The sequence below is a fragment of the Lynx canadensis genome, chromosome B4 (genome assembly GCF_007474595.2).
Source record: "Lynx canadensis isolate LIC74 chromosome B4, mLynCan4.pri.v2, whole genome shotgun sequence".
NCBI lineage: Eukaryota > Metazoa > Chordata > Mammalia > Carnivora > Felidae > Lynx > Lynx canadensis.
The window spans coordinates 56541834-56554744 of NC_044309.1; the positions used below are offsets into that span (position 1 = coordinate 56541834).

At 36.9% G+C, this 12911-nt stretch overlaps 1 protein-coding gene across 3 annotated transcripts in view; it reads right to left on the reverse strand.

The window, feature by feature from the left end:
* Positions 1-12911, reverse strand: part of SOX5 (SRY-box transcription factor 5) — an 866928-nt gene that overhangs the window by 199236 nt on the left and 654781 nt on the right. For all 3 annotated transcript variants that reach the window (XM_030321940.1, XM_030321944.1, XM_030321939.1), the window contains 2 exons: positions 5409-5581; positions 55-123 (listed from right to left, as the gene is read on the reverse strand). In XM_030321940.1, the coding sequence (XP_030177800.1) occupies positions 55-123; positions 5409-5581 (242 nt within the window). The remainder of the gene's footprint in view (positions 1-54; positions 124-5408; positions 5582-12911) is intronic.

Consider the following 12911-nt stretch of genomic DNA (forward strand, 5'->3'; position numbering starts at 1 on the left):
ATATATATATATATATATTTAATTGGAAGTATGTATGAAATTATGATTTCTGACCTGGATCTGTTGCTGAAGCAAATTGATTTTGTGTTGTTGCTGCAGGAGCTGCTGCTGCTGTCTTGCAATCTGTGGAGAAATTGCACATGAAAAATTTAAAAGTATATTGTTGTCCCAGGGGGAAATTACCAATGTTCTGTTTCTCAAAGTTTGATTTGACACTGATTAAGATGATGAAAATAGATGTGCCTGTGCCTCTACACGGTACCAGCAATTCACTCTTAAGTAAGATCAAACAAGGTATTTAGTCTTCTGGAACAGTTTCTTTTGGCCTAAAACAAATGAGGCCTAGGACACTATGACAGTGATCGAATCCAGTATGAAATGGTAGAGTGTCAAAAATCCCTCTTCCTTCCAGGCAATACATTAAGAGCGTACTGCCTCTGGCATTTTTTAGCTCTTTTCTACAAAAGAAAGTATCGCGTCAACAGGGGGTTATTTTCACCTGGGAGTTCAGGGTAGCACAAAATATTGTGTTAGGAGAGGCTGTATGCCTTCGTGAGGTTTTGGTATTTGTTTTTGTTTTTTGGGTTGTTTTTTTTTTTTCATAAATACTGCCCTCATTTCTACCTCCCACAAACCCCTAAACTGCTAAGTCCTCAATGCACTCCATTATGGTTTCTGCTCCCAGTCTTAAGGATTCTGCTCCCACTAAAAAGATTCCTCGTAAAAGTCACCGTTAACGTCATTTTTTAAACTCTAAAGTGTCTTTTGGACCTCGCCTTTTGGCCTTTCATCAAAATTCAACACTGAAGTTTTCTCCCTCGATCTGAACTTTCCTCCCTGACTTCTACGACATCACATTTCTGGTTTTGCTCCTGCCTCAGTCTGTTTCTTCCTAGTTACCTTCAATCGCCCTGTCCAGCCTTTCAATGCCATAGTTGCATATGGCTCAATTTTACACTCAATTCTTCCCCCCAGGTGCCAAGTGTTTACAAATTTGTTTCTCTAGACCACACCTTTGTGTTAAGCTTCAGACCCATTTTTCCAATGGCATTCCCGAGAATACTTCATATTCAACAAGTTCAAAACTAAACTCAGGACTTAGCCCTCCATGCAGTCATCTTTGAGTGTTTTCTAAGCCAGGGACTAGCACAATCACCTCCTGTTATTCACTCTTGTAACACCTTATACATTTACTTAATACTACATAACATACTATGATTTTATCTTTATCTTATTTTTGTTTTAATTAACATGTTACTGTCAACTAGGTCGAAATCCATAAATACAGTGAGGTGAGGAATCGTGTATATTTTACTCACTGTGCAAAGCCTGGTACAGAAGGAATATTGATGAAGAAAGCATGAATGAATAGATGAGAAGAAAATTTTAAATACTTTATTACATGCTGTCAGGTAGGAAACCTTCTCATGAGAATGTAACTTCTAACTTCATAAAAAGTATCACTCTTTTATAAATAAGCTCTAATTCTTACTCTCATCATGTTATAATGAAGATTGTTTTCATTATAAATGTATGTCCCTTAATCTCTGTATCACAAAGCTAAAAATTCAGGAAAAATTTGACACCTGCAGGGTCCATTACTCTGAATGAAAGTAAAGAAACTGTATGAGGAACATGGGTCTACCTGGCTGCACAATTAACTTTTTATTTCCCTTAACGGCACTGGTACAAATTATAGTTATTTATGTGCTTTCATTTTATCTTAGGAACAGGGTTTTTAAAAATCAATTTTTTTTCCCCTGAAGAGAGCAGGAAAGAAATGGTAGGAAAAGGAGTATCCCTCTTTTACTTAAATCTGGTCCTTTCCTCCCACATATCATTTCAGCTGAAGTTTAAATTTAAATGTTTCTTTCAGCACCTTATGAATTCATCAAGACATTGACCACTTCACACACCCCTCCACACTTCCTCCCATTCCAAGCCACTGCTTTCTCCTTCTGGATTATTATAATAGTCTCCTATTGCTCTTTCTGCTTCTGCCTTTGCTCCCTACAGCCTATTATGTATCAGTATCTGGGGAGATCCTTTTAAAATATAAGTTGTGTCATGTTATTTATCTTTTCAAAACCCTCTCACTCAGAGCAGAAGCCAGTGTCCATATGATGCCTGCAAGACCCTGTATGATTTGGCCTCTCTGGTTTCACCTTTTCCTGCTCTTCCCTGTGTACCCACCCCTCCCCTACTTTTGCAACACTGCTCTCCTGTCTCTTGAACACACCAAGGATGCTCTTATCTCCCACGGATATACCTGCCTCTGGGCTTTTGCACTTGCTTTCCCCTCCATCTGGAACCCTCTGTCCCTAGATAACTGCACTGCTCACTCCCTCATCTCCTGCAAGTCTCTGCTCAAATGTCACCCTGTCAGTGAGGTCTTCCCTGATCACCCATTTTAAAAGAGCTTCCCTACCCGGTACTCACATCCCTAATCCTCTCCTTTACTTATATCCCCTATCAACATTTACTATATATTACCAGTTTATTTACTATCTTTTCCTAATTAGAATTCAACACATTAGGAATTTTTGTCTGTTTTATTCCTTGCTGTATCCCAGTAACTAGAACAGAACCTGGCATCAAATTGGTGCTCAGTAGTTATTTGTTGAATGAAAGATGTGGAATGGCAGTGGCAGAGTCCAGTGGCAAAGCTGATCAGTAAACAGGTTCATTAGCATCTCTAAGGGCTGTAATGGGAACAGTAGAGTGTACAGAGTAGGGACACCCTACAATGAGTAGGGAGTTTGGAAAGGAGGGTCAGAAAAGGAGTTCTCAAGAGAAGATACACTTAATCTGAATCCTAAGGAGTAAGTATTAAATGTGTTTCAGAGATTTCCCTGTGTCCTAATGAAAAGACAAAAGTGATCACAAGCTTGGTGGTTATGCATGCCAGCACTGCATGGTAGAGATCCTGGGGAACAAAACAGGCTCTAGAAATCTGACCTGAAGCTTTCACAGGGGATCTTCTCTCAGGCTATGCAGGCATCATTGCTTAGCATCTGTCCAACAGAGGAGAGAAATTCTGGAAGAACCTAATGATTTCTAACATTCCAAGGATAATGTCAGAAAAAGTCAAAAAAAATTCTAGAATCTTTTGACGATGTGTGCAGATGGGCCAGAATGTGAAAGAAGAATGAAGAGGACTTTGCTCTCTATTAGTGATCGCTTGGATTTTTCAGGACAAATATGCCCTTAGATCCACCAAAGGAGGGATTCTCTAAAAAGAAATATCCCAGAAACAGTTTCAGAAGCTGTTAGAATTTTCTAGAATTCAGGTGTTTGAAAGTATTGAGAATTGTGAACAAGAAAAGAGTAGTATTTTTCTAGACTGTCAGAGGCAAACATTCTGAACTTTTATCACAAGGGTAATGCAAGAGAAACATGGGCCATATTCAAGAACGGGCCAAATGTATCTTCAAGGAAACTGATGAAGCATTTCATTAAACATGAAAGCATTATCTTTCAAGCAGAGATGAATGACCAAGTAGGGAAGAGTAAACTGAAAGGAGTCTCCTCAAATGTAACCTGAATATTTCTTCTTTCAACTCTGCTAGTTTACATTTTGAAAACTGCTTATGGGGCGCCTGGGTGGCAAAGTCAGTTGAGCGTCTGACTTCGGCTCAGGTCATGATCTCACAGTCCATGAGTTCGAGCCCTGTGTCGGGCTCTGTGCTGACAGCTCAGAGCCTGGAGCCTGTTTCAGATTCTGTGTCTCCCTCTCTCTCTGACCCTCCCCTGTTCATGCTCTGTCTCAAAACTAAATAAAATGTTAAATTTTTTTTTTAAATTAAAAAAAAGAAAACTGCTTAGGAAGGGTTTTGCAAGGATGTGTGAAAACACAAACACCCGTAGCTAAATAATGGTCTTCTTCCATTTAGGATGGTGAATGGGCTGAGCCCAGAATAGGGGATGGCAAAGGAAGTTAGCCCCAGAAAAGATGTACCATCTCTATATGTAAACTCACCCTAAGACTCCCTTCTTTCTTTCCCAACACTACCAATTTTCTTTAGTGAAAGTTCTTGTGTATCGCCTCCATTTTCCTACTATACATTTGTCAATTCTTATGTCTCATTTCTACCACTAAAGCTCCATAGAAGCCACACTCATAAAAGGCCAACAGTGAGAAACTAAATGACAAATCTAGTAGCTTTGTTTTTCTGGAATTGTTCATTTTCCTTTCTCTACCAGCTGTATGCCACTATCTCGCAAGGATCTACCCTTAGTTCCTTTCCATTTTCTCATGATGTCACCACTATTCTAATTTAGGGCTTACAAACCTGTCATCCCCTTCATGAAACACTCTGGCCCCAGATATTCATATGGCTGCCTCTTTTCTGTCAGGGAGATCTGAACTCAACTGCCAGATCCAACCACCCAATCTAAGAAACATTGCCTTGCCATAGCAATCAATATTTATTAAATTACTGTAATTACATTTCATCAAATTACATATCACTGTCTGAAATTATTTTGTTAATTTCTCTTTTTCTTCATTAATCACTTTTCTCTTTCCACTAGAATTTAGCGGTTTTATCTTTCTGGTTAAGTGATATAGCCTCAGAAGTTAGCACAGTGCCTGGCACATGAGAGACACTTGATTACTATCTGTTGAATAAATGAATGAAATTTATCTACTCCAGTGGTTTAAACTACCATCTCTATGTAAATAGTCTAAGAAATTTAGTTGAGCCCTGTTTTCCCAACTGTCAATTGGTATTTCTTGCTGTTTTTCACATACCTCTAGTTGGAAAACCAACAGCTCTAATTCAAGATGATAAAACCACCTGCTTTTCCGAATTGCCCTCTTCCTGACTTCACCTAGTAACCCTGGCTCAGTATCTTTCCTCATTCTTTTGCCCACTCAAAAAACTCAACTAATCATAAAATTTCCACCTGTTTATTCTTCCCTTCTCTTTTTTCTGTGGTCATTTAAGTTTAGACTCTTACCTAGTTTAGATTCTCACTCCTTATTGAAGTTATTATAATAGGCTTCTAACTAAACTTCCTGTGCCATAACTAATTTTCTTCACATGTTGAATCCTACTTATCTGCAAAGCTCATACTAAACACCTGTTGAATGAAATCTTTCACAGCGTCCTTGACTAGAAATATTCTCTTGACTCTCCATGATTCGATCTGGTACTTTTCGCATGACCTATCAGAAGTTCACCTTGGTTACAATTACTTCTGTGTTATATAGCACGGAAGTAGCTGATTAAGCTTTTTCAGATCAAAGTTTTTTGTTTGTTTGCTTACTTTGTATTTTGCCTTTTTATTTATTCATGTGGGGTGGGAAGAAAGGCTTTTATTGGCCTTTGTGTGCCTAGGAGAGTGACCTATGAATAGCAGGCAAAACAATGCCTCAGGAATTTGTGTCTCAGGCTCTTACTCACCTGTTCTTGTTGCTGTTTGGCCAGCTCCATTTGCTGGCGCTGTTTCTCAATCTGAGATGCAGCCAGTTTCTTCTGCTCATCGTGGGCAGCCAATAGCTGCTCTCGCAGACTGGTCAGTTGATTGATCATACCCATGAGCTGCCTCTCTTTCTCAGCTAGGCTTTCAGGAGTCCCTGAAAATAACATAGCAATAAAATATACAAGAAAAGGGAAATGAGGAGAGAGTGATTTTTCAATGACGATGATTCTCTTGTATAAGAACTATTCTAAATGTAAGGTATATACCTACTATATACCTATATACACAAGCATATACCTACTTTGGATTTTTAACTAAACAGTGAAAAGTAATGGCTAATTCCCCTTTATAAAATATCAGAATGAACAAATATTTTGATTGTTTTTATGTATGATAAGTAATCATCCATAGCTTTTGATTTTACAAGTAAATCAAAAAATGTCTGGGTGAGCATCTACTATTCTAATGTTCTATGCTGGGATCTGACAGAAATAAAAAGAAGCCTAAAGCACAGCTCCCGGTCCTAAGTAGTTTTTTTGTTTGTTTGTTTTGTTTTTTAATCAACTTAAAGAGGCAAGACAAAAACATGAACATTTAAGAACCATAGTTATTAAGAGATCAAGTTATTATCAGCAATACGATTCTCCTTTTCTCAAAAAAGAATCTTAAAGAGTTGGAACCAAGGAATTCTACATGAAAAAGGGGGAAGATATCTATTAGCCAATATAATTTTAGACAGTTTTCTCATCTGCCACTCAGAGGCTTTCTTCAAAAATAGCATATCGTTAGCAGATAAAATATTCAAGATTGAGAATATAAATTTAGGCTATCATGAGGTAATGAAATATGGTGGGAAAACTAAGAGATCATAACATAGCCACCCAAGATTATAGTTAATTCAAGACTTGGAGAAGAAGTCACAGCAGTCATTTAAGAATAGATAAGATGCTCTGGATATTTAAAACATGCAATGAATGTTCTTCGACAGGTTAAAATACTGATTTTATGCACCAGAAAAGTGAGCGGTTCACTGAAACAGGGACAATATCACTTTTAGATGTTCTTTTCAAATTCACCAGATAGACAGGACCCCTATGGTAAAGTACTCGCAGTAGGAGAGAACATACTTTTTAATTACAATTTTCACTTTAATATAAGACACTAAGCACTAGTTTAATAATGCATTTGCCACCTGTATATGTAATTAGATAGAAGGATCTGTTACAACTCAGTCACCCTTCCCCATCCCACTGTATTTCTCTCTAACAATTTATGCTGAAGATGCCTGTGCCTTTTAGGAAATAGTAGCTATCATTAGTGGCTTACAATTTTCATGTGTCCATTTGGAATGGAAAAAGTTTCTAATGTAATTTAGGGCTAGAGAATAAATATCTAGAAAAGAAATTATGAATGAACAGAAGTCAAGAAGCATGCATTGCATTCCTTATGATTAATACCTAGCATTACTCAGGGCAGGTGCCCAATAAATTGTTGCTAATAATTTATTATACTTCAGATATTTGGGTTCTACTGAACAGCTGAACACTTATTCTAAGAATAACAATATAACTGTTGCAATTAGAATTCTAATAATAAATAAATATATACTGGGACTTTTTTAAAGAAAATATTCAAGTGACGTTAAGATATACATCTTCACATGTCATCAGTAAAGAGAAATACATGGCTACCACATTTCTAGAAATACATACTAGGAAAAGTAATACATAGCAGGTCTTGGAATCCTCATTATCTGCAAAGATAATTTCACTTATAAAAATCTAGCCCAGGAAATTATAAGAAATTAAGTATTAAAAAGTGTTTTATATGAAATATTAGAAACAATCTCAATGTCAAATGGGAATAATCAAATAATTATGAACACCCAGATCATAGAGTATTTTGCATCCATGAACAAACTTTGTTAGAGAATATTTAATGAGCTTTTTCATGATATAAAGCTAGGTCAGGGGCACTTGGGTGGCTCGGTCAGTTAAGCATCCAACTTCAGTTCAGGTCATGATCACAGTTAGTGGGTTCGAGCCCTGTGTCGGGCTCTGTGCTGATAGCTCAGAGACTGGAGCCTGCTTTGGATTCTGTGTCTCCCTCTCTCTCTGTCCCTCCCCCCCTCAAAAATAAAAATAAACATTAAAATAATTTTTAAACTAGGTCAAAAAACTGGGTAACAATAAAACACATGTGAAAAGGCAACCTACTCAATGGGAGAAAATTATATATCTGATAGAAGGTTATATATCCAAAATAAATAAAGAACTCATACAACTCAACAGCAAACAAAATAAAACACTTAACTAAAATCCAATCCAATTAAAAATGGGCAGAGAATATAAACATTTTTCCAAAGAAGACATAGGGAAGGTCAACAGGTACATGAAAAGATGCTCAGCATCACTAATCATCAGGGAAATGCAAATCAAAACTACAGTGAGAGATCATCTCACACCTGATAGAATGGCTGTTATTAAAAAGACAAGAAATAATAAGCGTTGGCAAGGATGTGGAAAAAAGGGGACTCTTGTGCACTGTTGGTGGTAGTGTAGACTGGTGTGACTATTATGGAAAATAGTATGAATGTTTCTCAAAAAATTAAAAGTAGAACTATCATATGATCCAGCAATTCCACTTCTGGGTATTTATGCAAAGAAAATTAACACACTGACTTAAAGAGATATATGAACCCTCACATTTATGGCAATGGTTTTTACAATAGCCATGATATAAAGACAGCCTATGTCCATTGACAGGTGAGTGGATGAACACACACACACACACACACACACACACACACACACACACTGGAATATTATTAAGTGATAAAAAATGAATAAAATCTTGTCATTTGTGAAAATATGAATGGAGCTTAAGAGCATTATACTATGTGAACTAATTCAGACAGAGAAAGACAAACACCATATGATCTAACTTATATGTGGTACCTGAAATAAAAAGAGAAACAAGAAACCAATCTCATAAATTTGGAAAACAGATTGGTAGTTGCTAGAGGCATGGGTATGGGGTGAGTGAAATAGGTGAAAGGGGTCAAAATGTACAAAGTTCCAGTTATAAAATAAATAAGTCATGGGGATGTCATGGTGACTATAGCTAATAATACTGTACTGCATATTTGAAAGTTGCTAAGAAAGTAAATCTTAAAAGTCTCATCACAAGCAAACACTTTGGAACTGTGTATAGTGATGGATGTTAACCATACGTACGGTGGTGGTTATTTTGCAATACACACAAATATTGCATCATTATGTTGTACACCTGAAACTAATAGAATATTGTATGTCAACTGTACCTCAATTAAAATAAAGAAAGAAAACATTGTATAAATATCTCAGTGTATGCACATATCTATATTTATAGAAAAAAAAGACTGGAAGAAAATTATATATTAATGGCTATTTCTAGGTGATGGAATTATAAGCCATTTTAATATTTTTATTTTTTAAGAAAATCTTCTACAATTTTATTATTATTTACATACTTAGAAAACATAGAAAAATGTATTTCATGTAAATATGTGGAGATATAACTTAAAAGTCTAAGGTGACATTACCCATTTTCATAAGTGGTGTAATACAATGGGTAAAGAAATATACTCGTTTGTTGATGAGTATAAACAAATATCATTTTGGCATTCAGTATATGAAATATTAACAAAACTCTTTCGTCTTCACTTTGTCAGATTCAATGCTTCTCAGATACACACTGTTTATTTTAAACTCTCTGAGTCTTACAATGGATACTGTCTCAGAGTCAATGAAATATTAAGATTTATGCCTACCCCGAGTTTGTCCTCAGGCCGTAGTAACTTACTTTTACATGCAGAACAGGTATCTCTGAGTGTAGATCTCAGGCGTTTTTTTGTGTTTTTTTTTAATGTTTATTTTATTTTTGAGAGAGAGAGAGAGAGAGAGAGAGAACGCAGGGGTGAGACAGAGAGGGAGACACAAAATCTGAAGCAGGCTCTAGGCTCTGAGCTGTCAGCACATGAGCCCGAAACAGGGCTTGAACCCATGACCTGAGCCCAAGTCGGATGCCCAACCGACCCAGCTATCCAGGCACCCTTAGATCTCAGTTTTAAAATTCAATATGTATAAGGTGAGACTCCATTTTTAAAAAAAATTTAAAAGCATCATTACTCAACATTCTTAGCTAGAAATATTAACATCATCCTCAATTTGCTTCTCAACTACCCATCCTCCTGTATGTATTATATCAACAAATAATAATAATGTTTTCTCAAAATAGCCTGTTTCAGTTTTACTTTTAATTAGTTAAATGTTATTTCTTCAATATTATTATGTTCACATGACTAAATAATCAATAATTATAAAAGGGTATATAGTGAAAGGTCTCCTCTGAATACTGTTCCTTCTAAGGTAACCACAATTACTATTATTATCCTAGTCTTGTAAATGAAGATTTAACCATATACCAGAATATTTCTGCACTAATTTACCAGGGCTGTCATAACAGATGGGGTGGCTTGAACAGAAATTTGTATTTATTGGCTAGAAGTCCAGGACTAAGGTGTCAGCAGGGTTGGTTTCTTCTGAGGGCTGTGAGGGAAGGAGCTGCCCCAGATCTTTCTCTTTGGCTTGTAGATGGCCATCTTCTTCCTGTGTCTTCACATCATCACTCTCTCTGTACATTTCCATGTCCAAATTTCCTTTTCTTTTAAGGACAGCCATCATATTGGATTTAGGTCCACCCTAATGGCCCCATTTTAACTTAATTACCTCTGTACAGACCTTATCTCCAAGTACAGTAACATTCTGAGATACTAGAAGTTAGAGCTCTAACACATGAATTTTTAGAGGGACACAATTTGACCCACACAATTTACTTTACATAAAGGATACCACAGTGTAAATTGCTGCCCTATGGTATGTAGGAAGAGTTCTTGTTCCAGCCTCCCTTCCCCATGTCCACTGACATTTCTCATCAAGTTTTTTATAAATTGTTTTGACAAACTTTCAATAGAACTTCTTTTTTCCCGCTACAAGTTTATCCTCAAATCTGGTGCCAAAATTACCTTCCTAGAAAAACAAATCTACTCATGTCACTCCTATTTAAACACTTCCACTAGTTCCCTATTGTCTTTGGAATAAAATGTCAACTCATTCTTAAGAGTGAAAAGGTCCTAGGGCACTGGGTGTGGCTCAGTCAATTAAGCGTTAGACTCTTGATTTCAGCTCAGGTCATGATCTCATGATTTATGGGAATGAGTTCCATGTTGGGCTCCATACTAACAGCACGGAGCCTGCTTAGGATTCTCTCTCCTTCTTCCTCTTCCCCTCTCCCTTGCATATGCTCGTGCATGCTGTCTCTCTCAAAAATAAGTAAACTTAAGAAAAAGATGAATAAGGTCCTTCTAATTATGATCCAACCTTCTCACTTTTGTTTGTGCATCCTAGGTTCTAGCCATAGTGACTTTTGTACCATTACCCACAAAGCCAATACCTTAACCTCAGCCATTCCTTCCCTAACATTAATTCTTCATGTTCCAGATCATATGTCTTGTTCTTTAAGACTCTTATCCTGATTCTCATTGATAACAGTTGTTCCCTTCTTTTGGAATCCACACAGTAGATATCTTTACTATACTACTTAATCATTATATTATAAATCTGATTTTAACATTTGTACCCTAAAGTTAGCAGAGATAGCTGTGATGGCAACAGTTATAAATGACCGACTTTTATGCCCTCATATGCCTGGCGTGTAGCAAATCATCTAAAATTTTAATGAGTAAGTCACTTTGCTTTAAACCACTCTCAGGTTTAGGAATGCCATATAGCCAAGAGAATAAGGAGATGTATTATCTTACATGAGTTACATAGATGTTCTTCTTTGGTTTAAGAGAGTTGAGCTAAGGAACGTGAGCTTTTGCAAAAGAAGTTTTCTCCACTTTTATAAAAGTACTATGTTCAGATGGTGTAAGCCCTATAGTTTCATCTCTAAATTATCATAATCTTCATAATAATTATCTTCCAGTGGGTGGGGACGGTCCAATAAGTGGTCTACGAGTATTGGAGAAACTAGTAAGAGTCACAAAATATCCTGGACTTTAAATGTGTGTGTGTGTGTGTGTGTGTGTGTGTGTATGTGTGCGCGCGCGCGCGCGTGCACACGCAAACATCACTGAAAAATCCACAGGGCTCCCAAACAAAAAGAGAAACTACTGTTTCTTCACTTAGATTAAGATTTGTAAGAGTCATACAAGTATATAACATAATGGGGACACAAATCCTGTATCTATGAGTTCATGTTTGTGTGTCATTGATAGTAATTTATTTTCATGTTTTATTTCTTTGCACTCTAATGTGTTTTATCTATGCTAGTCCTGCTTCGATTCCCTTAGAATGAAGGATCACTGATGTAAGAGGCAAAAAAAAAATTCTGTTTCAGTTCTTCCTACTGCCTAGTAACTACAGACATGGTAATCATTTGACTCATTGCTATAGTGCTATAGGTTCCACAGAAGTACAGGTCAGAACATTCCTTAATGTAATGTGACACAAGTCATGAAGGAGGGGAACCAGATTGTCACCCCCCTCTCAGTAAGAGATATCACTATCCATATATTGCTCTATTCTTTTGTCTGCCTCATTTTCCATATCTAACTCACTGGAATCCCATCAACCCTAGAACACATAAATTAGCCCATGAATCTTTATTTCCAGTACAACCTCTTGCTCCAGGCCATCAGTATTTCTCACCTTCACTACTGCAATAGTTTTCTAACCATTCTACCTGCTTCCACTTCTTCTCCTATGAAAAGCTATTCTCCAAGCAAAAGTTCAGTGATCCATTTAGAAAGGTAAGCCAGATCATGCCACAGAGCTGTATAAAAACATTTCATCACTTTATACTCCATATAAAATAAAATCCAAACTCTTTACCCTTAAAAAGCCCTGAATGCTCTAGCTCTTACCTTCTTTGGCAACATCTCTTCCATTTCTCTTTTACAAAAATGCTTCAGTCACATGGCCTTCTTCGAGTGCCTCCAATACCAATACACAAAGTTGCTCCCACCTTAGGATCTTTGCACTCCAATTGTTTCCCATGGAAAACTCTGCTCCTAGATTAAGATTTCTCAGTCTTGGCATTGATGATATTTCGGACTAGACCATTCTTTTTCTGGGGAGCTGTGTGGTATAGCATGTCTGGCTAGATGCTAGTAGCACTTCCCACCTAGTTATAACAACCAAAAATGTCTCCAGACAGTGCCAAATTTCCCCTGGTAGAGAACCACTTCAAATGACAGACTTTTCTCTTTCATTCATTTTGCACGTACCCACAGACTTCCTTCAATGCCCTTCAATGCCCCTATTCTAGGTGTTGGGGACACTACAGTGTCTACACCAGAAAAAAAATGTCTGCTTCAGAGAGCTGACATTTAAATGGAAAAGATAATAAACAAATAAACTCAGATCCAACCAGAAGTAATT